The 27,210-nt window shown below is 38.2% G+C and overlaps 1 protein-coding gene across 2 annotated transcripts; it reads left to right on the top strand.

Annotated features, from left to right (window-relative positions):
- Nucleotides 1–1,957: 1,957 nt before the first annotated feature.
- On the top strand, nucleotides 1,958–27,210 carry trak1b (trafficking protein, kinesin binding 1b). Of its 2 annotated transcripts, XM_088405167.1 has the most exons (18): nucleotides 1,958–2,110; nucleotides 3,065–3,259; nucleotides 6,426–6,502; nucleotides 7,925–8,041; nucleotides 8,120–8,220; nucleotides 9,050–9,155; nucleotides 9,265–9,343; nucleotides 9,414–9,544; nucleotides 9,623–9,697; nucleotides 10,625–10,762; nucleotides 10,838–10,914; nucleotides 11,958–12,206; nucleotides 13,731–14,005; nucleotides 15,944–16,062; nucleotides 19,212–19,407; nucleotides 19,546–19,651; nucleotides 22,657–22,782; nucleotides 24,332–27,210. In XM_088405167.1, the coding sequence occupies exons 3-18, from the start codon at nucleotides 6,452–6,454 to the stop codon at nucleotides 24,915–24,917; spliced, it is 2,532 nt and encodes an 843-aa protein (XP_088261293.1). In that variant the 5' UTR covers nucleotides 1,958–2,110; nucleotides 3,065–3,259; nucleotides 6,426–6,451; the 3' UTR covers nucleotides 24,918–27,210. The 2 variants fall into 2 exon arrangements, with proteins under 2 accessions (XP_088261293.1, XP_088261292.1); XM_088405166.1 differs by lacking the exons at nucleotides 1,958–2,110; nucleotides 3,065–3,259 and adding an exon at nucleotides 5,210–5,339.

The raw sequence follows: 27,210 nt of genomic DNA, 5'->3' as shown, positions 1-27,210 counted from the left end.
CCCCGGCCTGTGAACAGCCAAAAGAGCGTGCATCATCCAGACGGATGGAGACGCTTTTGGCAGCCTGATTGACCACAGCAGAATGTAAGGAGCCTCCTCCATTTCAAGTGCATTCGTGGTGTTGTCATGCCATGTGCTGTTGCTGCTTATTGTCTCCTCTGTATGGTCCATTTTACGTGAGACCCGCATCCGTGACGTCACGTAGGGATGATGAAGCCACACCCTCAAATAACCCTGCCACATGAGGGAACCCCTGGCCTAAAATGCAAAGACGTTTGAATTCTATTAGCTTAAGGTCCACGTAGTAGTTATTCTGCTGCCGTGTCTTGGTAGTAACTACTGTATGACATTTCTACACACTACTAGGACGATTTTTTTCTAACGTCACTATTGGTACACAGTTGCCAAATAGTGTTTCAGTTCGTAACATGCCAAAGTTGTCCACTTAAGGTCTAGTAGGCACAACTTGTGGGAAAAATAATTGTATTAGTTAGATAATAGTAACAAGATAAAGGGTGTAGTAGTAGGAACATTAGTGTCGCATTAATTTAGCTCTTGACTCCTGAAATTGATAGATTCATTTGTATTTGTTGTTTATTTGTAAGACTATTGATAACAACAACTGAAATGGGTGGCATGGTGATAGAGTTCCAATTCCTGCTCCAGCCTTCTTGTGTGGACTCTGCATGTATTCCCAGTGCCTATGTGGGTTTTCTCTGGAGACCTGTTTTCTCCCACTTTCCCAAAAATGTGGATGATAGGAAGATTGGACTCTCCAAATTGCCCTTGAGTGTGTTAAGGAGTGTGAACGGTTGTTTGTTTGTGTGTCCTTTGATTGGCTGGCATTCAGCTCGGGGTGTACCCCAACTTCTGTCCGGAAACAATTGGGATAGGTTCCAGTATGCCTGTTACCCTAGTGAGGATGGATAGCAACAGAATTTTGTTTTATTATATGGTTTATTAATTAAGGGCAGATTAGAGTAAAATTTAAAAAAAATGTAACCCGTCCATTCATTTTAACGCTTTGAGCACCATTGGCGTGAAAAGACGTCAACACAAACCTTACTGAAGAGCGCCATAAACGTCAATTAATGCCTATTACTTTTTGTTTCTTTTTAATGGAAATGGGCTGAAAAGTGTTTGGGCAGCTCTTTTTTGATCATTTAGCTGGGAAACTATAAAAAGGAATTTGGGAGTTAGAAGAGTTAAAAATTAAATCAATATACGCTTTCCCACTCCTTATTTAAATTCCTGCAATGTAATTTTCATCTCTTATTTCGCCATATTGGTTAGAATTTGTAGGGGCGGGCGAATACCCATTTCGATACTTGCAGCCACCAATACTGGTACAGTATTTATACTGGTATTTACTGCAATTTACTTGGGTAGTAATACATAAAGACGATGGAAAATTGGTATTAATTTATGTAATCTTAAGACTATAATAATACTATGATTGGATATATTGGTCTTTCTTTAAAATGATCAACAAATTATCTTCAGTACTAGTGATATCAGTACTTGATATTGAAGGCTACTTAAGTTGAGTTCTCATGCTGGTATTGATAAAAAAAAAAAAAGCAAAGTGGTTAAACGTTCCCTAATATTTTGTATTAATTTATCTTTAAAAAATTCTACATTTGGTATAGTTAATCAAAGAAGAGGAACAATTTATTCAGATGAGTTAGAATGTATGCCTGTGCAGGGATGAATGTGGCTCTGCAGTGATGTTTTGCATGATTTAAAGCATGCAGCTTGCAGACGGCACACTGCTGACTCAGCAGCACTCAACTTAAAAAGTGGAGGTGCATTGATCGCAGTTAGAGTTTACAAAACACTAATATGACTTTTGTTTTCCCATTTAACTCACTGGGTGTGTTTTGTTATCCACTTAGTCCGCTCAAGAGGTCCATGGCCGCCGTTTCTCTCCGCCAGTGAGTCAAGCTGGCCTCCCCGGCCCCCTACCACCCCCCGGCCCCAGACCCCGACCCGGAGCGGGGTCCTGACTGGGCTCTCGCGGACGAGGATCAGTATGTAGGGGAGGGCGAGTCCAGTCAGCCTGACATTTGCCAGGCACTCTCTGACTACAAGGACGCCGAGACCATCACAGGTAAAACAGCATGTTGTAATCTAATTATGCAATCTTAAATGAGCCTATTTGTGGGTTTTGTTTTGGTGCCACCACCCACATTTTAGTGGCCCACACCTAGGGCTGCAGGATTGTGGCCCAAATAATAATCACGATTATTTTGGTCAATTTTGAAATCCCGATTATTCATCATATTTAGTCAAACATGTCTATTTATTGCCCTTTTTTAAACACGGGGTGTAAAATAAACAAGGCTTCAAGGCTTGACATTTCAAATAATAATAATAAAATAAAATAAATAAATAAGGTACATAATAATTCAAACAAATTCACCCAAGACATGGCACACACTTGGAACGCAAGGCAATGCAGCTAACTTACTTGGTGAGTGCAAACTACTGAAAAAAATTGAACTTACTTAGAACCAAGCACATTATTCACTTTTTAACAAATTTTAATTAATTAGATGTCAAAATCTCATCTGATTTTTTGATTGTATTAGGAATCAGGTGAGAAACTCAACGCATTTCACACTGGTAAATAATATATAAGGGTGAGAAAAGAAGAGGCTTTCTTCATGCAAACATGTGGGAAACATTGCCTCTTGGTGGTAGGATGGAAAAATACTTGATTTGACATTTGTACCGTAGCAGGGTTTTTAAATGTTAAGATCGCAAAGGATCAGCTTATTTAATCAAGGCAGCAAATATTGTGATCACAATTAAAATTTGATTAATGCTGTTTCAAACTTTATGAAAAGGTAAACAGTGTTAAAATCTGAAATTCATTCAATACCTTTAACCAAAAGCCTCGACGTAGCAATTTTTTTTTTTTTAAGGAAACTACTGTGTAATTGCTAGTTTGCTTTTTCTTTTTTTTCAGTTTTTAATCAGTGAGTAAAGAAATATGTTGTCCTAAAATGTCTGCACCATGTTAGCGTGAACAAAAGTAGTGATGTTTTTCATGTGGCTTTAGATGTGTGCAACAGCACCGACCTGCCGGAGTTTGAGATCATCAGCCTCCTGGAGGAGCAGCTGCCAGTTTATCGCTTGCGGGCCGATACAGTTTACGGGTACGATCACGATGACTGGCTGCACACGCCCCTGCTGGCGCCAGATGCCCCTCTCGACCTGACCAGCGAGCAGATAGAAGAGACACTCAAATACTTCTGTAAGTAAGAATGGCTTCACTTTGAACATTTTGAAACATGTATACAGGGTTTTAAGAACTTTTGATTTTTCATTCTAGTTACTGGTAGTCTTTTTTTTTAAATTCACTTTTAATTGATTTTAGAGCTTATCTGTTATTTATTTATTTGAAAATGATTTGTCTTAGTTTATTTTAATTAGTTTTAGTTTATCTAAAATATGCATTTATCTTTTAAAACATTTTAAAAATTTACTGAAAAAATATAATATAATATAATATAATATAATATAATATAATATAATATAATATAATATAATATAATATAATATAATATAATATAATATAATATAATAATAGCTCAATAGCTCAATAATAGCTCAAGCTTATTTTTTTTCCTGGTTTGGATCCATTCCTGCCATGTACTATTTGAATAAAAAAATTCAACTCATTTTTATAGGTAAATGTTCCTTATACTGTATAATGTAATGATAAAATCATGTAAGACTTTTATCAATAAATGAAGGAATTCATATTAAACTTACGCTTTTGTGTTGTAAGAACTATGGTAGTTTACCCATGTGAGTATGACATATCCCAAAAAATTGGTTTTAAATTTGATCCAAACAAATAACATTTGAAGGCATTTTTTTTTTTTTTTTTTTTACCAAATCCAATTTAAAATGTATGATTATCTAGAAGTATATGCTTAAACCCCTCTATGTCAATTTCGACCCGATTTGGGTCATTGATCTCGAAACATCCAGAGGTGGGAAACTTACTTTTTTTTTTGCTGGTCCATCAGCGCCCCGTCTATTTTCCGTCATTGTCGGTCCATCATTTTAATCAAACGAGCCGAAATTATAATTGTCAGTCCGTGTGTGTATTTTCGCCCAAACATCCGCTACCACTAGATGGCGACATTTGACTTTATTTTTCTTGTCCGACATTCGTCAGGCACTGGACTACTTCTGTGTGCGCTCAACCTAATTCTTTTTTCTGTTTTAGTATTTACACATAAAGTTAGCACCATGTCTGTGGTTATAGAGTTACACTGCAATTAAAACACAACACAGTAATATAATTGTAACACGAAAACAAAGCCAGCTCAGGGGTTTAACCCTAGGCTATAATACACCATCATGTTTATTATTCCATCATGTCCACTGGATGGTATTAGCATGCTTTACATGACACTAAATGGGTGGATGTCGGTTCTCATTTATACCTGCCTGCCCTACACCTATTGAAGACTGTTTCATGAACATTTGTCTAAATTTGTAAAAATTTCATCTGTCACATACACTACAAGTAAAAGAAAGTATTGTTGAGGTTGAATTCATTAAAAAAAGTCTTTAATTAGGGAATTAAAATACTTCTATCTTTAAAAAACCTCTATCTTGCATTTCCCGTCCAAGAGCCAATCAGAGAAAGTATGCAAATTTGTTCTAGATTCCCAGAATGCAGTAAGAAACTTAAAACCAGGACTTAGAAAGGGAGCAATTACAAAAAAAAAAAAAAAAAAAAAAAAAAAAACTCTGGCAAAGTCAGCTGTGTTATAGCTGTGTCTGACAGTGAATTGAACTGACCCAGTTTATTCACTCAACTGAACACATTCCTCCACTGCTTGGTGGTGCTGTAAAGTGACTATTGTCACATTGACTGCAGGCCCAGGGGTAAAAACGACTGCATATCTTTTTGATGCTAATTCACCCTGTTTATGATAGTTAAGCCTAATGAGAAATACAGTGTGTGCTATACAGGTATAGTTATACAAATCTAATGTAATGAATTGCTCACCTCCGAATGTTCCAAGTCTAGTAGTATAGTATAGTAGTATAACTAGGACCCATTCTTTGCTGAACTTTCCCTCCATTGTCATTCATTGGTCAATGCCTCAAATGTGCACTGGTGAGAGGTTTACTCAGCCTCTCTTGCGCCACGGGTGGGTGGGGGGTCAGTCCTGTGTGTGCCACTAAGAGAGGCATAGCATGAGATTGGGATTTGCCATAACTCAAAGAGGAGATGGGAAGCGAGAGTGGGATGATGGCGATGTTAAGGAGGGATGAGTCGAACGACTGGCATTGTCGGGATGATGAAAAAGGTAAAGGACTAGACGGTGATGATTTTAAATGGCATTTTAGATACTAACCAAGTAATATGATTTACATGTCTAGTTCTGAATATGAAATATTGTGTATGTGTGTATATTTATATATATATATATATATATATATATATATATATATATATATATATATATATATATATATATATATATATATATATATATAAATTATTGAATTCTTGTATTGATTATTCCATTGAGTAATCAAATAATTAGATGCAATTTTATTATGAATGTATTACAAATAATTTTCCTCCATTTACTGCTTATCAACCAATTATGGCTATATTTTTTATGTTATTCAGTGTTTTCAGTTGTATAGATATGAATTATTGTATTGATTATTCCATTGAGTAATCAAATAATTAGATGCAATTTTATTATGAATGTATTACAAATAATTTTCCCCCATTTATGCTTATCAACCAATTATGTCTATATTTTTTATGTTATTCAGTGTTTTCAGTTGTATAGATATGAATTATTGTATTGATTATTCCATTGAGTAATCAAATAATTGGATACAATTTTATTATGAGTGTATTACAAAATATATATATATATATATATATATATATATATATATATATATATATATATATATATATATATATATATATATATATATATACAGTATATATAAATATATATATATATGTATATATATATATATATATACATATATATATATATATATATATAAAATATACCATAGTTATTGTAGTAATATTCATATACACACACGCACACACATACACTAAAATGTCGTGCCACTTGAAATAAGTGCGTCACAAATGATAGCGATTGTGCTATTGCAGAGAACTGATCATCGATTAAACAAAGTCAATAGGAGTTATTTCCTGCGGGTTGTGCACCATGGAAAACACCAACAACAATATCGTCATCATCATCATTTCTGACGAAAGCCTCAGACAAAATTGAGCTGGTCGTGAACTTTCAGAGGAATATTCTGGAAAATTAGCGAAGTTGTATAATGCCATGTGAGCTTTACCACAAACGTAATCTTTCTCATCTGTATGTGAATGTGTTGTGTTTCCTCAGTGCTGTGTGCAGATCGAGTGGGCCAGATGACAAAGACCTTCAGTGACATTGATGCCGTCACACGTCTTCTCGAAGAGGTGACCTCACGCATAAAAATCAAGAGCCATTTAAATGTTGAGCCTGTTGAACCTAACCTTTGCAAAAGGCCAAGGGAGGGGCTTATTGCATGAAAGCGCCAATCAGAATCCAGACTTGACATTGACCTATTTATATTTATTCGCTTGCTTTCACTCAAATTTTTTTTGGCTCTCATTCCACAGACAAGACAAAATTATTTTTTTTGCTGTGTTTGAGAGGTCTTTTTCTGTATGTTTGGGGAGTTTGTGGTTATATGTGAGGTTTTGATGTGTGAATTTTTAGTTTGTTAGACATGGGTTTCGTTGTTTTTGATTGTGATTTTTTTTTTTCATTAAGCGAGAGATTTTTGGAGATATGTTGTTTTTTTGTGTGTGTGTGAGTATGACAGACAAAACCATTTCAGATTTTGAGCTTGCTTCCTTTTTTGTGCTTATTTTCATACACCCACAAATTTGGACTCTCACTTAACAAAAATAGGTCTCACTTTAGACTTGTGTGTGAGATTTTTGTTCTTCCTCTGAGTGAGATTTTTTTTTTTTTGATGATGTGTTTTTTTGGTGATGTGTTGAGAGCCAGTAACAATTCAAGATGTGAAATGGCTTCTGTTTTTGAGCTTCTCTTCGCACACTTACCAATTTGGACTCTCACACAACTTTTGACTCACTTAAACAGGAAAAGATCTCCCTTTTTAGGGTTTTTTGGATGTAAGATTTTTTTGTGTTTGTTTTTTGTGTAAGTGAAATGTGTTCTGTCTTGTGACATTTTTTTGTATTGTATGAGACAAGATGTAGCTGTTGTGTGTGAAAACATTTTTTTCTACGCATGAGAGGTTTTAGATGCTGCCATTTTTTTGTGAGTGTGAGAACGAATGACAATTTGGTTTTTACCCTGGTTTCCTTTCTGCTTTTTTTCAAACCCCCAAAATTTTTGACTCTCACTTAAAAAAATAGGTCTCCCTGCAACCACAATGTTCCTGAATGTTTTGGGTGTGTGAGAGTGTTATTCGCGTGAGTGAATTGTCTTGTGTGTGTCCTATGACAGGTTTTTGATGAATTGAGAGTTTTTCTTTCTAGTTTTTGTGTAAGTTTAAAAGCTTTTCGAGTTATGTCAGAGGCTTTATTTAGGCTGAGAGTTTTTTTATGATTTTGTGACCAATAAGACCTTTTCTGGAATGTGAGAGCCATGAAGTATACGACATTTGAGAAACTTTCTTTTTTTGGATACCTTTACCAAAATTTGTGACACACACTTAAAAAAAAATCTGATTAACAAAACGTCTTAGATATTTGGCTTTGTGTAAGAGGTATTTTTGGGCTAACCTCAAACAGATTCTCTATAAATATTCAAGTGCTTGTGTTGTGAAAAGTGTTTGAACATCAAAAGTGTCTAAATGTAGCTTGTATTTTTTTTTTGGGTGTTAGAAAGAGAGAGATCTGGAGTTGGCCGCCAGGATCGGTCAATCCCTCCTGAAGAAAAATCGAGTTCTGACCGAGCACAATGACTATCTGGAGGAGCAAGTGGGGCAAATCACTGAAGAGGTCCTCACACACACCATACATTTATTATACAGTATTCCTTTTAACGGCTTACTTGATTGTGGGATTTTGGGGTTGCAGGTGGCCCAGCTGCACCATGAGTTGAACCTGAAGGACGAGCTGCTGCAGTTTTACACCAATGCGGCCGATGAGAGCGAGGAAGAGTCTGGCGGATCCCCAACGTCAGCATTTTTAACTGCATACCCATGCTTGAGTTACTTGCTCACACTTGGCTTGGCACACAAACACACACAAATATATATATATATATATATATATATATATATATATATATATATATATATATATAAATATATATATATATATATATATATATATATATATATATATATATATATATATATATATATATATATATATATATATATATATATATATATAGATAGATAGATAGATAGATAGATAGATAGATAGATAGATAGATAGATAGATAGATAGATAGATAGATATAGATAGATAGATATAGATAGATATATTGATACTGTATATAGATCTCTTGAATAAAATATGCATAGAGATACCACCACAAATGTAGTATCAAATTGTTCTGATGGTACAGAACTTTTTTTCTCTGTTTGCACTTTGCTCTGGCTAGGGAGTAATTGGCTGAAAAAAGTATTTCCCAGATGTGTCATTCAAAAAAATGTTGAGGACCACTGATTGGAACACTCATTGGTTGAGCAGATTTATTATTGCCACTTCATTGTTATGTTTCTGCCACAGTTCATGTGAGTTGGGATTGTACCCTGTTGCTTTTGCTAATATCTATACATAGTTGAGGTCCACTCAAAAACATTGTAATTCCTTTTGAATGCCACACGTTAGTGACAAACTTGACTGACATGTCTAAATGAAGCTCCAAGATGCCATCAGATGGCGCCAAAGCAATATTATTACAGTATTTTTGTCAGCATGCGGTTTTCAGCTAATAACACTTTATGCAAATATAAACTAAGCTGCTAATATCATAATATGCTTATATCACCAAAGAGGCAAAAAGAGTAGAGTGGAAGCTGCCGCGGGAGGTTTTCTGAATGACACTCTGCAGAGGAAACTCAAGGAACTGGAAGAAGAGAACCTTTCGCTCCGCTCAGAGGTATGCCCATAAACGGTGACTGTTCAAAAAAAAATTCCTCTGGGAAGCTTTGCAAGTTTTGCTGTTAATGCTATGACATCACCCTAGCTTGCTTTGTGCCCGTGTGCAGGCGAGCCATCTCAAGTCTGAGACAGAGACGTACGAGGAAAAAGAGCAGCAGCTTGTCAATGACTGCGTGAAGGAACTTCGTAGGTTTTCTCGAGTTGTTGGTCCACTTGACTTTGTGTGTTCTTGCTGGGAATGCCTTTTTACTTCCAGGGTTGTCTAGTCTGCAAATTTCAACCATCGCAGAGGAACTCGCTCGCAAGACTGACGATGCCTCCCGACAACAAGAGGAGATTACGCATCTCCTTTCCCAAATTGTTGACTTGCAGAAGAAAGCCAAGTCTGTGCGTAATACAGATAAAACAGCTAATAAAATTAAAAACAATCGCTTACTATGCTTATCTCAAACTTCGTGTGTGCAGTTTGCCGTGGAGAACGAAGAGCTCTCTCAGCATCTGATGGCAGCCAAAGATGCACAAAGGCAGCTCACTGCAGAGGTGACTCGAGGGTTGTCATGGCGACACGGTTGAAACAAGCCGGACTAAATTGAGGTGCCATGGAGAAAAAAATCCCATTTAGCTTTCGTGCTACCCAAAAACTCACTTTCACTGAAATAAATCTTCCAAAAACATCCTGTACATGAAAAAAACTCACCAAACTCTCTGTGTAAAAAAGCTATTCCCACAAAACAGTCGCACACTCTAAAAGAATCATTCATGTAGAGAGAAAAAACCTTTTTGAAATCTCAAACCATAAAACTCATTCCCAACAGAAACTCACACACATAAAAAATCTGCAAAACTCCCACTCAAAAAAAATTAACACAAAATGTCATAACTCGACTTTATTGACATAAACACCAAGAAACTCACTTAAAAAGAACATCCTGACCGAAAACTCTCACACAAACATAAAACCCATAGCAACTCTCATGCATATCAACAAACGAATATGAAGAAACTCACTTCACTCTAAATCATAGGTGTCAAACATTGTCAAAAAAAGTGTCGCGGTCCATGTCGTAAGGTGAAAAAAACGCAAGGACATTGTAAACTAGGGGTCCACTGTAATTTAAGGATATACGCTGTATACGGGACCAAAGTATATTTTATTATTATCTTTAGGTTTATTGATGTGGTTATTTGTTGTTTTTTAAAAATTTCTTTAAAGTTGACCCCCGCTTTTCGCAATTACTACTATTACTGCTAATATTATTATTATTAACTCATATATTGCCAGCTAAGTTAAAATGTTTTTTGGCTTTCAGAGCACTGAACGAGTTAAAAAAAAATCCCTAAGGAAAATAAAATAAAAATATGTGGAGGATGTTCTATTTGCTTTTTTTTTTCTGGGGGAACATAAGAAAGTAATTTGGAACCAATCCGGCACCTAAGAGTCAAAGCATGACGTTAATCTTCCAACAGTTGCAAGAGTTGGAGGAGAAGTACTCGGAGTGCATCGAAATGCTTCACGAGGCCCAGGAGGAGCTGAAGAACCTGCGGAACCGAAACTATGCTGTGGGAACGCCCCGACGCTTCCATCCACTTGGATTGTACCCCATGGTGAGGCTTCAAGAGCTGTTTGATTGTAGAGATATGGGTATGTGAGAAAATACACCCAACGTGTGTGTTTGGCAGGATTCCTTGGCTGCAGAAATTGAGGGAACCATGCGGAAGGAGTTAAGCATGGATGACTCTGACAGTGAGCAGCAAAAGTATGGATGAAAGTGTTTAAATTTATTGCATGTTAGAACACAAACACCAGGCACAATGTACTTAATGTATCTGGGGAAGGATGCATAAAATGTTTCTCAGAAACAAAATTCCGCAGTCTGATGAGAACTCTTAGGTGTAAATGTCATGTTTGGTGGTAACGAGCCACTGCTCATCACCAGGCCAATACTATCCCTACAGTGAAGCATGGTGGTGGCAGCATCATAGTATGGTGCTGTTTTTCAGCAGCAGAAACTAACTGGGTGTCTAATGTTGTGGATTTTTTTTAGGATTTTCAGTGAGAATAGTAAAATAGTCTGGACAAACAAATTGTCCTTTCAGGTTACTTTTATTTGAAGCTTCAAATACACAAGTTTACCGAACAGCTAAGTGGTCTGCAAAGGAGTGCGCAGGGATAAGTAAAAATTAAAATTCTTATACAGTCACACAGAACGTGAACGCCTACAAGAGAAAAAACCCACCTCAGAGTGGAAGTATTTAAAACATAAAGGGAGGCAAAACCATGGAGTATGATATATCAGTGTTGGACTTATCTTTCAAGAATGTCTAGCTGCACAGAAAGTTCCCATGTATGTTAGGTGAAAGGGCCTTTGTTAAAACCAAAGCCAGGTGGTCAATGAACAACAAAACATAATAACATAAATAATAATATAAGCTAAATACTTATTTTCCATTACACTAAGTAACACCAAATAGCACACTATGTTTTAATTGACTCAAAAATCTTACAGCAATTTTCCCATAATGATGATTTGACAATAAAAAACACACACTCACGAAGGAACATTAAAACAAACTTTGGCAAATGAAACCCCAGGAATTAATTGTAAAAAAATGTTTTACGGTTGAAGCCTAAGATCCATTTTTGGCCAATTTCATGTGGTGAGATATTAAACTTCAACCTATTTTAAAGTGTTCAAATCTCAAATATTATTCTTACCAGCTATCAGAATTTAATCCCCAGTGATGATTCAACTAAGTGTGTTCACATTTAAATCCAAATTTCATATCTTTACTCCGGTAGGGTCCACCGTAAGCGCCTTTTCGAGACGGTGAAGAACGTGAACCAGACAGTGCGTCAGCGCTCCCTGACCCCAACCAGCGCAAATATTCCAGGTTCCAACCAGTCGTTGTCCTCGCGCACGTCGCCCATGTCCAGCGGACTCACCAGCCCTCACTCCAGCCTGGGTGGCAGCGACCTGGGTGGGGATGGTGTCACCCTTGACAACCGCACCCAAAGCATCCTCATGGAGACGGCGCCCAGTCAGGAGAGGTGAAGACGGGATTTGGGGGATATTTTTAATGAATTTAAAGAATTAGTTTAAAATCATGTAATTAGAATTCAATGAGCCATTTAGCAACCTTTTAGAGTAAAACAAGATTTTAGAGTAAAAAAAGATAAACGTCCATCTTTTTCTGTGTCTCTCTTCTCCAAGTTTGGTTGCAAATTTGGCAGTGCACAGCTGCCACAGGAAGTAAAGAAAAACTAAGTTATTATTATTTTAAACTTTACACTCTTTGACAGCACTAAAACAATACAAGTATTTTTATATTAATATTTCATGCCACGCTTGGTCAGTCCTCACTGAGGTGTTGTGACACCCAGGCCCCCTAATACAAAAATTGCTTTCGATGCCTCTGGTTTTGAAGCCTTCTTGCAGTTGCGCTTTTTCACCCATAGGTGGCAATGTGTCTACAGTGAAACCTCTGGTTTTCTCTCTCACCTACTGTACAGAGTTTAATGTTCTTCCATTGCCACAAAAGCAAAACGGTTTTAACATTCTGCACTGTGCCTTCTTTCAAAATGTAAAAATACGTCTTTGGGATAGAATGAGTGTCAGGAGAAGTCCGTGAATCAGTTTTTGGCAAATGTCTGCAGGAGGACGTTTAACTGAAAAAAACGTTGTCAAAAAAAAAAATCAAGAAAAACCAATACAATAGTTAAACACAAAGTGTAATGACATGAAAACATTTATGAGAATGGTGAAAATAAAGAAAAGAAATTACCTGTATGCAAAATCTGTTGATCAAAATTTGTATAAATAAATAAATAAATAAATAGATAGATAGATAGATAAAAAATCAGATTTTTCAAATTTGAAATTAAGTTCAAAATATGCAACATTTGCATTTTTGTATACTGGCTATAAATATATTGTGCCTTTTTTTGGTCTTTTAGGGTGTGTTTCATTTTTTGATGAAACACCTGGGTTTAGGAAAATACTTCATTTTATTATTGGTCATTATGGGTATTATTTTTTGAGGTGGTGCTCAAATCTTAACTCTTTCAGGTGCCATGGACAAAAATTCTCATCTTTTAAAATAGTAATAAAAATAATAAAGAATAAAATTCCTGTCAAGTATGTTTTTTATAGAGGGTAGCTGTCACCCTTGACTAGTGCATATCTAATATTAAGCCAATTGAGCACTGTAGTGATAACTGTGACTATTGGATGGCAGTGTTGTCATACATACTACACACATGTAGACTAAGTATGGAATGGAAATCAATATTTCATATGATACCACCCATGTTTACATAGACATAGCACACCATATTCTTTTGGCCTTGAAAGATGAATGAAAATGCTGAAAATGCAGGCACGCTAGAAGTTGCCTTTTCCGATAACGCTTGGCATTAAAAGAGTTAAAATAAAAGAAGAACCACACGTTTCATTTTGTTAGTATCCAAATGTCTCCTACACCACTGAGGGAAGGTATTCTGTTGTGGTATAAATGTTTTACTTTGTGCAACATTTTTCAGATGCCCTCATATTGTACGACTGTGATTGTTCAGGAACACTGATGGCCGAGAGAAGAAAGCAAACGGAGCTGAGGATTTGCGCCTGGCCCTGCGTCGCCTGTCCCTGCGCCGTCAGAACAACCTGAGCGAGCGGCGCTTTTTCGAGGAGGAGCGGGAGCGACGGCGAGGCGGCGGCCTCCCCGAAGCCGCTGGCCAGGGGAGCGTCATGACCCCCTCGGAAAGCATCATGTCACTGGGGAACCTCCACCTGTGGGCCACTAGGGGTCCCTACCTGCCTGACAAACTGCAGATTGTCAAACCGCTGGAAGGTGAGGGCGGGGCCAAAAAGGAGCGAGCGAGCAGGAGTAGGAAGCGGGAGGGGAAGCCGGGGCAGATCCCCGAAGGAGGAAGAGAGGGTGGGTGGGGCTGGGTGAGAAAGACAAGGGCGGGGCTTGAGAGGGAGAGGGGGAGGAGGTGGGCCAGAGACAAAGCTGGGAGCAGGAAGAGGAAGGCGGTGAGCGAAGGGAAGGCCACGCCTCCGTCTCTCATGCTCTTCAACTCTTTCTGGTCTCTCATGCATCATCACAAGTCGGGCTCTTTTGCTTCCCCTCATACTTTTCGCAGAGACACTCAGCCCAGAGCTTGGCTCTGAATAAACCACCCTTTGGCGCCCCCTTTCTTCAGTGGCAGGAGATGCTACAAAATATTATAATACGGACACTCCTCTACATGCGAACATTCGATTTATGAAATACGATATTTACAATATTTAGCGCATTTTTCTGTGATACTAACACAGGCATCGTTGACATTGTAAAAAAACCTCCCGCCCAGTATGTCTTTCCCCTGCTGATAATGTAGTGTAGGGATGCCCATAAAACCTCACCTCTTTTGCAGTGATATCTTTAAATAAAGCGTAAAATGACGCAGGCAGGATAAGACTCATTTACCAGGCAGTAACTAATAGGAATGGGCCACAAATGCTATGAAATACAGTACAGTACATGGGGAGAATGCACTTCCTGTCAATCTTCTCCGTTTTAGTTAAGCAGGAAATGTTGTGCGAGGCCAGACATTGCTTCACAATAAACTGTACCATAACAATAATTGTATTGACACGAACGGCTTTGGAACGATTTTATTTTGAAGTTCCTCCTGTTACTTCAATGTTCAAGCAACCTTGAACATTCAATAACTTTTACTACTTTTACTCGCAAGGAGAGCAGACAGGAGCCTTCACCTTCTGAAGGCGACTTCCAATCTCGTTACAGATTCTTTCTGCTCATTTATTAATTTGGGTTGGCCCTAAGTACCTAAGTCATTGCCGCCCTGAAGGGTTGGGGGAGACATTTGACAAAAACGTAAACAATCGGTTAATGATCATGAGGAATGCAGGTTAGAGTCCGTGCTGGAATCTTCTTCCTCAGGAACATCAAGCACAACCCGTCTGGTCGCGAAACCCTCATTGGTCGAGTCACGCGCCTGTGTCCTTCTTGCAACTGTTTGAGAAGTGTCAATTCTTCTTTTTCAGCGATAACAGTAACAGAAAACATTCATCCTAATCTACCAAAATACAGATTGCATAGGATAACCTAAATGCAATTGTTCTAACCCGCAAGAATGGTATAACGGTCAAATTGATCTTTAGAAAACACATTTTTCTGAATGTGTTCTTTTTTTCAACAGATTTTTATTACCACAAATTTACGAGCAAATTAAGCTAACAAACAGGTGCCCGGAAGGTAATGCGTTCGTATGAAGATGAGCGTACAATGGAATCCATTTTCTGAGCTGCTTTTCGTCACTAATTTTTCCCCAAAAGTGAAGTAACCCTAAGTAGAAATAAAAAAAAAAAATACCAATGTGTATTCTAAAAATGTTTTTTCGTACTTCATAAAAAATGAAATACGACTTAGGTAACTTTGCTCTGTTTTTAACAATTGCAATTACAATAACAAGCAATATTTAAGGCTTTCTTTTTAATAAAGCCATTACACTGTATTAGAGCTCATTACACTAATGTTTTTATGCACCCTATTCATTTTCTTTGCTCTGTTTTTATTCATCTGTCTTCTTTTCTCAACATGTACTCCTCTTTCTTAACCCCGCCATACATAACCAATAAAACTTTTTTTTGTCATTCAAATTTCCTATCTTCTTCTGTCATTTTTTGTCATCTTTTATTTATCTTATTTTGTTTACTTTGATCACCATGGTCACCATCAGCTAGGCGGAGTACACTTTAGTCACGTGTCTTTCCGCCGTAGGCTCGGCCACCCTGCATCACTGGCAGCAATTAGCCCAGCCGCATCTCGGGGTGATTCTGGACGCCAGGCCTGGAGTGGTGTCCAAAGGATACAGACCCCTCGAGCTTGAGCTTGAACAGGTGTGTACGTCTTGTGAGTGTTATTTCACTCATTCAATCCCAATAATGTATTTTAATTTTTAGGTTATTTTTTGTTGTTATTGGGTTTTTTTGGGGGGGTGGGTCCAAAATGTAAAATCCCAGGTACTTATTTTTAAATATGTTTTTTTTTTTTAAAGTATTTGACTTAAGGAGGGTGTAAAAATGGCTGATACTGAATGCATTAGTTATTTGTCAGTTTGCCTGTCCCTCTGGCTGTTTGGCATATTGCTGCAATTACAATAACGTCTGTGTTCCAATCCATCTATGGACTATTTAACAACAATGAAGTGTGTAAGTTTCTTTTCTGCTGTATGGTGATTACGGACCATTACAACAGGTCCTGGGAGCTTAGCTTAAATCCCTTCACAATCTTCAAAAGTGCCTTAACTGCTTTTTATCCACTTTGAAGTTAGCTGCTTTCTTGTTGGGCTTGTCGCAGCCCTTAACTCATTCAATCCCAAAGATGTTTTCATGTTTTTCTCCAGACCAGACATTCAATCCCACTACTAGTATAGTCATCAATTATATGAGGTGCAAAGTAACGATTATTGGCAGTACCAATCAATTACTTTAGTATGATGTACTAAAGATTACTTTAGTACTGTACTTAAATTGTTGCCGCAGTATTAGTATCGTACCAAGCAGCGTCTTCTCTGCGTTTGGGCCCAGTGGGGCTTGGCCCCACCTGCTGCCGCTAGTGGAGCACTGCAGGCTCAAAATAATTGTCTTATTTTTAGAGCACAGGTGTCAAACTCAAGGCCCGGGGGCCAGATCCGGCCCGCCACATCATCTCACGTGGCCCGCGAAATGCCCATTCCAATTCAAGTTTCCGGTCAAAATATCACATTTGTAAGTCAATTTGAAATTGTTTGGGGGAAAAAGCAAGCGCTTTCTGCCATCACCGTCTCTCTGATTTCAAAACTAGAAGGAAGTGTAATAAATACACCCAAAATGTATTTTATCACAGTCATCCCGGCCTTCTGACAGAAACTGTAACTGCAACGTGGCCCTTGATAAGAATGCGTTTGACACCCCTGATTTAGAGCGTAATGAGCTATGAATATTGTCCTGAATAATAATATTCATGATTATGACTGCCAATTATGTTACCAAGGCAATTCCATTGTAAACATTTTGCATAAAATTTTGCATCAAAGACAAACACAATTTCTCTAACTGCAACTCAAATAGGGCCGGCCCATAAATGTTTGTTGTGTGTGACGAGTCACCAAAACCGTTGTGTGCATGTCTTTAACTGCTCTCAGTAGACAGCCAGAGAGCCCGGTCAATGTGGCCCTAAGGCCGAAATCAGCCAATTAAAATATTGGAGTGACATACGTCAGACGCGATACGTAACAAACGTGTTCATGTTTGGCGGATAGCGGCAGCAAGTTAGCTCGGTTTTCATTGTAACCTAAAGAACAATAAAAGCAACACATCAATATGAATGATGTAGATGCTTTAATAAAGACTAAATTGAAGACTTTGCCGCTTGTGCAAAAATGAGAACTTATACGTTTAGCCCGTGGATTTTATTATTGTTCAAGCAGAAAAGGACAAAATCCGCACTTTCAACCTAATGGTTCAAGGGGAACATGGCTAACTGTGTGATTAGAAAATCGCTGGACAGTACATGGACTACAATGAGATTCAAAGATCCACTCAACTGAGAGAAAAAGTGGATGACAATGGTCAAGAGTAAGAGGCAGCGCAGAGGATATGGAATTTAACGAACTGCAGCAGTTATGGCGGAAGCTTGTGATACCATGGTTTGCTCAAGTGATCACCTTTGCAAAAGTGATCAACACAGCTCGTGGTAAATTCTGGAAATCATTTCCATGAGCTGAATTTGAATGTGCAACTGAAATTTGCTGTTCTGTCACTCAGCGTTGCATAGCCTACTGGCAACACACTGTCTCTGCTGCGGTTAGGGTTAGAACCTACAGGATGCATTTTCTGGATGTGTCACCGCTCAAAATTATGATCACAACTCAAAGGACAACAACTGAGTCAGAAAAATTATTTTAAACACTAAAAAGGATCAAGACATTTACAAGAAGCCCAACGGGCCAGCAGAGATTAAATGCCGTAGCTACTGTATGTGCTTCCATTTGCTGTCCATTGAAAATTAATTCAGTCATGGCTTATTGGACTTTGACAAATGGGTTTTGGTCAAGCTTCATACGCTTGGTCTACTTCAAAGCCTTTCCAACATAGGCCTGTTTGGGAAGACCACACTGCAGTAACAACTGAAGTGCTTCAACCTGGGCTACTGACAGGAGACGGCGAGGCTCGTGCTAGAGCTAAGAGGCTCAACTGACCCGTTTGTACGAAACACAGAGGCACCAATGCGAACAGGACGCAAATGGAAGGCAGAAGAGGATGTCGAGCAGGCCATCAGCAGGCTCATGCACAAATAAGTTGTTGGCAGGGCACAGTCAAGGAGAACCGGCTTGGTGTGGGGAACAGCCAAGCTTTGGTCGAAGGCATCAAGAAAGGAGAGGAAAAATCTGGTGATTGAGGAGGTAGTTAGGCATGACAAGATCAATGAGCTCAGTCAGGCGCAGCAAGGACGATGGACAACCTGGGAAGAAGTGGTCAACAGGACCATCAAGTGATCTGAAGTGTAGAAGATGCCTCAAGCAAGGCTGTGTTTCCTCATTCGGGCCACATATGAAACCTTCCCCAGCCCATGCAATCTGAGGCAGTGGTACAGCTCAGAGGAAAGCTGCCAGCTCTGCTATGTCCCAAACCCAAGCTTGCAACACATCCGGTCCAGTTGCAAATTAGCGCTGGCTCAGGGAAGGTATAGGTGGCGGCACAATCTGGTCTTGCAGAAGTCCTTTGACGGAGAATGGAAGCTGCCAAAGACCTTCCTCCCAGGACATGGGTGGATTAATGGAGTTGAAACATCAATGAAGGGTGGCTCCCAGCTGATGACCCTGCAGTTACCCCACTGGCACCGTCAAATGTGCGTCAGGCGGAAACACAGTGCTTACCTGTGCTTCCATCTGCTGTCCGTTGAAAATGAAAAACCCTAACCCCACGTGTCGTGTAAAACATGCACGTCTAACTGAACCCAACATGTGTCTTTTGAAATGATAATCATGTATGAAGATTTTTGTCAGGTGTATTCTTGGGGGAGCTTCGAGGAGGACGAAACGGGGGAACAGTACTTCCAGAATCTACCCAGCACCTCAACTTCGGCCTCCCCAGCTGTGGCCTGTACCACCTCCAGCCTGGGACAAGCATCGCCACATTTGGCTCCACCTTCCCCGTCCTCACCATCCCCATCGCCACATCTTAGCAACACAGATGCACTGGGTGAGGCAAAAAAATAAATAAAAAAATGGAGTGAATCATGAGTGAGCAAACAATGTGGAGTTGTTGTTTATGGTTTGTGTGTGTGTGTGTGTGTGTGTGTGTGTGTGTGTGTGTGTGTGTGTGTGTGTGCGTGCGCAGCTGCATACTATCCAGGTAAATGCATGGCCCATACAAGCTCCACTTACACCTTCACAACTTGCCGTATCCTGCATCCTACTGACGAGCAGACCCGAGTCACACCCAGGTAAGCAACGTGGATAACATATTAAGCCTTTTCAAAATAAAAGAGAGAATGAAAAATGTATTTGCGAAAAAAAAAATCATGCTTCTCATTTATTTTTTGCCAAGCTCCCTCTAGGAAAGTTTTTGCCCCCCGCCCCCCGCCCCCCTCCCCTTGTGTATACAACTTTGGCATTCTAAAGTAAAAATTTTGTAATGAACAATGTTTGCTTTTATGTATTAACATATTGGTATAATGCGGTGAGTGCTTCTCAATTATATTTTGCCATGGCCCCCCTAGGAAAGGGAAAACCTTTGCGCTGACTAAAAATAAGATTAGTATTTATAAAACGTGTGTAAGTATACCAAAAACTGTATCCTTTTTAACATTAACAAAAGAAAAAAGAAAAATAAATCAACTTTCAACAACTATTAATTATTTTTTACAGCTCTTTTACAGGTTACGGCTTAGTCTAAAACAGAAAAAAATAACCGAGTGCATCACAATGCCTGAAACTAAAAATAAATGAAAAAATAAATATTTCTTATTTTATTGCAATTACACTTCACATGACAAAACAATGAGGTCCTCCTCGCCCCCCCCAGCATCATCTCGCGTCCCCACAGGGGGACCCGCCCTACTATTGAGAAGAACTGCATTATAGAGTGTTTTTTTTTCCTATTTTTTCTTATTTTACATGGTCATTTTTATTTCAAAAATCACATTTAAAAATGGCTTAGTTTTCATGGTCCTGAAAAAAAGCTGATTCATACATAATCAGTTTTTTTTTTTTTTTGGGGGGGTGGTTAAAATGTCTTGCTATTCATGTTTTTCATATATATATATATATATATATATATATATATATATATATATATATATATATATATATATATATATATATCCCTAACTACATAAAGGTTCCAGCCCTAAAAGGTGCAAAAGTGCATCAGGGGAAAGACTATGGCTTGAACTACTGTACTTGTCCTTCGATGTGTGAGCATGTGGGTGAAAAACTAATACATGTTTGATCAAATATTATGCGTAGCAAAACATTCTGCAGAATATTTTGTCTGTAAGATACTCTTAAAATTACAGATGCAGAAGCACTCCAGCAGGCAGACTTAAGCGGCCTTCCTCCTGCTTGAGATAAAACCATAACAAGACAGTTTTCTTCTATAAGCAGTGCACTCATTCTCACAGCATACCTTGTCTTCTTTGCAAGGAGTTATATTTTGTAGCAAATTTATAGTCACTATAATAATTATAATCCTAATCATAATAATTCTCACAGCAAAACATTTCTTCATTGCAAGCATTTATATTTTGTAGCAAATGTATAATCACTAGATCTACAATTATTCTAACAATATCCATCAACCCATCCATTTTCTAAAAATATGTTTACGGTGATCCCTCATTGTTCGCAGTTAATGGGGACGGGAATTCCCCGCGATAAGTAAAACCCGCGAAGTAGTGCCCCCACTTTTCACATTTAAAATAAAAATAGTAATAATATACAGATATACAGGTATACACATATATATACTTTATGTATATATATATATATATATATATATATATATATATATATATATATATATATATATATATATATATATATATATATATATATATATATATATATATATATATATATATACAGTGGGCCCCCGTGTTACGAACTTAATCCGTTGAGCTGCTCGTATGACGGGCAATCCAAACCTATGTTAATTAGTGAACGCGTGCAACGCATGCAAAAACCATAGGTAAAAACATCACGACTTTATACACATATTAAAAATTAGTAACATAATCTACTGTACAGTTGAATTAAATAACATACATATACAAAGGAAAAATGACATTTACCTTTTTGACGACGTGACTTGAGCTTGGTGGAGGCGGAGGGGAGCAGAAACGAACCGCAGAATTTATTGATTTATTTTCTTAAACGAGAACATATCACCGGCGATTTCCTTCTCTTTAATCCATAATAGAAGAAGCCTCTCCATTTTGTTGTTGACCAAGGTCCGTCCCCTGGCAAGGAATGTCTTGCCCTTAGAAGATTGCTGCGCGGTTACGGCCATACTCACTAGCAAGGTTAACTATGCGTGCGCCTCCTTCGTAATTTTTTATTATCTCCTGCTTCATTTCTATTGTCATCATCCTTCTACTTCTTCCTTTACCGCCACTTGCAATTTTAGAAGCCATGTCTAACAGATAAAGTTTGCAAAGTCTTCACAACACACCGACCAGCTGTGCCATCAAGCAAGATGAAGGCGTTCGGCCAATAGCATATCGGCATTTCTGTGATTGACGTGACGCCGGCCAATAGCATATCCGCATCTCCGTGACTGAGTAGGCACACACGCACTTCCACACCTTGTTGAGGCAGAGACACAGTGGAGCAGGCGTTCACCAGACTGTTGGAAATCTCTTAACTAGATTTCTTGACATGCTGACTATAAATAAGTTTCTTATCTATAAAAATTGTATAGGCACTGTTTACCTAAATCTGGATCCTTTCTAACATTAAAAAAAGTGAAACAACATAAATCAACTTTCAACAACTGGTAATTATTTTTTGCAGCGTTTATACAGGTTACAAAAGAAAAATAACCAAGTGCATCAAAGTACCTGAAACTGTTTTCTTCAGAAAATATAGTTGTTTTTTTTTTCCAGTTGTTTCTAGTATATTTATTTATTTTTACCTTTACATTGTAATTTTATTTAAAAAAAAAAAAAAAGCTTACAATATGAGGTCAATTTAAAAAAAAAATCCTTACTTTTCATTCGTCTCGAAAAATAATTCCTTATTAGGCTGAGGCATACTAATTTTGGTAGTGTTTTTGTTTGCAAAAAAAACACTTTCTGGTGTCATTCCCCCCAAATGATCAGTTCATTCACATCCCCTGCAAAAAGCCTGGTAATGATCTCTAACCTCATTTGAATGCCAAACTAACGAATACTCACACACACGTCTCCTAAAATTGAAGATGACCAAGTGTGCTGACTTTGCTCAACAGTCTCAACGCCGTTCCAGCGTCGTCCTCCTGCGTGATGACCAGCTCGTTACTGGGCACGCCCGCCGCAACACCCTCCACGCCCCGCAGGCTCAGTCTGAGGCCGTCTGAGTCTTCCACCAATTTAAGGCAAGAAAAAAAAAAACACACACACCAACATGCAGCATATATATGTGTATAAATACATATATATATATATATATATATATATATATATATATATATATATATATAGAGAGAGAGAGAGAGAGAGAGAGAGATAGATAGATAGACATATATATATATATATATATATATTTATATATATATATATATATATATATATATATATATATATATATATATATATATATATATATATATATATATATATATGTACAGTGGGCCCCCGTGTTACAAACTTAATCCGTTCAGCAGCTACGCTCGTAACTCGAATTGCTCGTATGACGGGCAATCCAAACCTATGTTAATTAGTGAATGCGTGCAACGCGTGCAAAAACCTTAGGTAAAACGTAGCGACTTTATACACATATTAAAAATTTGTTACATAATCTACTGTACAGTTAAATTAAATAACATAAATATACAAAGGAAAAATGACATTTACCTTTGGGGCGACGTGACTTGAGCTGGGTGGAGGTGGAGGGGAGCAGAGACCAACCCGCAGAATTTATTTATTTATTTCTTAAACGAGAACTTTTCTCAAACTAGAACATATCACCGGCGATTTCCTTCTCTTTAATCCATGATAGAAGAAGCCTCTCCATTTTGTTGTTGACTGAGGTCCGTCCCCTGGCAAGAAAAGTCTTGCCCTTAGAAGATTGCCGAGCGGTTACAGCCATACTCACGAGCAAGGTTAACTATTTTTTATTATCTTCTGCTTGGTTTCTATTGTCATCATCCTCTTACTTCTTCCTTTACCGCCACTAGCAATTTTAGAAGCCATGTCTAACAGATAAAGTTTGCAAAGTCTTCACAACATTCCTTCCTTCCGTTTTTCACTCCTTTTCTCTCCTTTCTTCCATCCCGACCAGCTGTGCCATTAAGCTAGATGAAGGCGTTCGGCCAATAGCATATCGGCATTTCTGTGATTGACATGACGCCGGCCAATAGCATATCCGCATCTCCGTGACTGAGACCGAAACTGTGAACTTAATCGACCAATAGCGTATCGGCATCTCCATGACTGACACCGTGACTGAAACAGTGACTGTGACATTGTAAGAGCAATAGCATATCGGCGTCATCGTGACATGCGGGAACAGTTGGTTTTATTGACGCAGCAAAGCGAAAAAAATAGCACGGACACATTGACCGGCATGTTGGAGCATGTTGGATTGTTCGTAAGACGAAAGGTTTGTGCGTAAGGGGAGGACAAAAAACGCCGCGGTCCACGTTCGTAAGATGAAATGTTTGTATAAGAGGGAGTTCGTAAACCAGGGGCCCACTGTATATATATATATATATATATATATATATATATATATATATATATATATATATATATATATATATATATATATATATATATATATAATATATATATATATATATATATATATATATATATATATAATATATATATATATATATATATATATATATATATATATATATATATATATATATATATGTGTTGTTGTTTTTTTAAGCTAAACTCTTACTTGTTGTTCTGTAGAGATGCCACGCGTACCACCAGTACCTGCCTGGGCCTAGTGCGCCTACTTCAGGAGAGGGGGATCTCTGCAGCAATGTATCACCAGAGTCAGAGATTAGATGCCAGTCAGGCCAATGAGGGGCTGTTATTCAGCACGTCCATTACTCCTAACAAACCCCCGGAGCCCGATCCATTGCGCCCCTCCACACCTCCAAACTCCCCGACTGGACGGGGGGCCTCAGCCATAGCGACCTCTATGGGCTTTGATTTCAAGAGCCCATCTTACGACAACTTCCTGGCTTCAAAGCCAGCGCGCTCCATCCTGAAGGAGATGACGGGGGCCACCAGGGGTCGCCAGAGGGGGCGGGATTGCGAGAGCCAAACTGACGTGAGCGTGACAGTGCACAACCTCAACCTGCTGGACAAGGTGAAACGCCTTGGGGTGGCCGGAGCGCCTGGGGCCAGGGCGGCCAGCCCCGGACCCATCCTGGGGGGGCCTCTGGGTGGGCTGCGCAGATCGGGCTCACCCTTCGGGCCGGACGGCATCAGACGGAACCGGAGTTACCCGGCAAGCATGGCCATGAAAGCTCCAGGTCCTCCAGAGTAGTTTTGACTACTGATGTGTGAGGAACCAATCAGGAACAAGGACTGGCTGCTGGCCAGTCACATGGTCAGGATGATAGGAAATGACTTCATCTACAGAAAATTAATATAGCAAGAGAGTTAACGAAGCATAAATGCAGCTCGAAGCACCTCAAATCACTTCATCATAGCAACCTGGTGCTATAATACAACTTCCATATTAGACAAAATTTTCTAACCATATAGTATTATTTTCCAGCAAATAGAATCTTTGTTTTCAAAAAATATGTCTAACAACATACAAGCAAACTATTTGTCTCAAAGAACCTGAACAAAAACTTAATACATACAATAAAAATGTCATTTAATCTCATTCTTTTATTTGTAAAGTTGCATTTGATCGTGTAAGTATACCTTATATTGTGGCCCAATAGATATATGCTCTTTTTTTTTTAAATTCACTGTTGGTTTGTTCCATGTTGACCATTGTTTTTGTATTTTTCAGCATCTGCCTTTCTTTGAATTTAGAAATTAACACACCTCTATGTTGCAGAGCGAGAGGACTGTATTACAATTTAGGAGTATTTGCTGGAGCACCATCCACACACTTAGCTGCCCTGCCAACATGCCTGAAATGAATCAGAGCACCAAAAGACCCCTGAGCTGCCCAACAACATGCCCAACATAAAATACAGGATAAAATGTGGCAGAAATGAGGGATTTACAACAAATTTTGGGTGATGGTAGATTTGTATTCATTTTTCACTTAATATTTTGTTCCATGTTGACAGTTCTTTGCAACATCGAAAACACTGCAAATACACACAAGCTTTTTCTTTTGTTAATATACAGTGATACCTCTGCTTCCAATATTCATTTGTTCTGAAAATAATTTAATTATGTAATTTTTTTGTAAGTAGAGATGCTTTTTATATGTGAATCAAGCTTTTTCTTTTTTTTTTCATAAAAAAAAAAGTTCCAAGCCCAAAATAGTGTTCCAAAACTTGAAATAAATAATCATTAAAAACATATAAAGTTGCATCAAACTGTAGCAAATTCATATTAATATCAGATTTGTGCATAATAATCATAGAATCCAAAGTACATCATGTAAAGAAGATTAAAAAAAGATCCTTAACCCTTTCAATTAATTAATAAAAGCAGTTAACAATATGAATGCATTTCATCTGTTTGTCTTGAGATGGCACTGGTGCGTCTGTGAGTGCTGAGACCTTTTTATGTCGTTTTATCTGTACGGTTTTAGTTTACATTTCTAGTGAGCATGTTTTACAAGTCCACAGGAGCAAAAGAATCTATTTTGAGATCATTTTTCAGCATGAAATTTTACTTAAGTTTAGTTTGTGGTCATGTGAAGTGCTTCCTGTGTGATGTCCAGCCCACTCACTAACGTGCTATTGACATGCCAGATATTAACGTTTTTATGGGAATAGGGTTTAATGTTAGCCAACGTGAACTGTTGGTGGAAAGTTTAGCTGAGGCGTGTAAAGATGAAAAGTGCAAGATCACAGTCCAGTGCAAAGAGCTAGTGTCTCGTATGTGGACAAGCGGGCGTTTTAATAAATTATAAAAGTGCATCAAAAACTGTAACAAATCTTATTCAAGCGGGCACTGGTGTCTCGTGTGTCATTCTTACACACCAAACATTTTCGCTTTTCGTATTTTGATTTTTCTTTCGTAACAATAGATAATATTTTTCCGAAAATGTGTTTAGTAACCTGAGTTTTTTGTAAGTAGAGACATTTGTAAAAGGAGGTAACACTATATAAAGAAACTGTGTAGCAATGGGCCTTCCACACTTGTCAATTTTAAAGATTATGTTGTTTTAAGGATTATTATTTGCCTTATTGTAATTTTATGCAGCTATAACGCACCTTGAATTGCCTTGTGTACAAAAAGTTTCACCTTTAGAACAAAAAGTGATGTTCTCCAGGCTGTCCCCTTTCGCAGTCATTGAAAATCAAGTAAAAATGATCTGACGATTGATCTTTGTGGGTTTGGATGCTTCCATAATTGGCCGTCACAGTGGGAAGTTGATGATGCTTCCGTCCTGTTGGATAGATGCTGAGGCCCGCCAAGTGGAACTCGCAGGAGGCAGGAAGCCTTCAACTTTCCAATGACGTTTGTGGATTGATGTTGGTCATGTGACTGATGGATTGCCGGTCACACTAGTTCGATTTGTTTGCAAGTGGCTCTCGCTTGTTCATCAGTGAAATGTCACTACTATGATGTTATGATTTACGGGAAAAAAAAAGTCATAAGTCTTAAGAAAGTTAAAGAATACACTTTTTTTAATGGCC

This window comes from Hippichthys cyanospilos, chromosome 21, assembly GCF_059441005.1.
Source record: "Hippichthys cyanospilos isolate Australia breed blue-spotted pipefish chromosome 21, RoL_Hcya_1.0, whole genome shotgun sequence".
In the NCBI taxonomy this organism is placed as follows: domain Eukaryota; kingdom Metazoa; phylum Chordata; class Actinopteri; order Syngnathiformes; family Syngnathidae; genus Hippichthys; species Hippichthys cyanospilos.
This window is presented reverse-complemented; position numbering and strand designations above follow the sequence as displayed.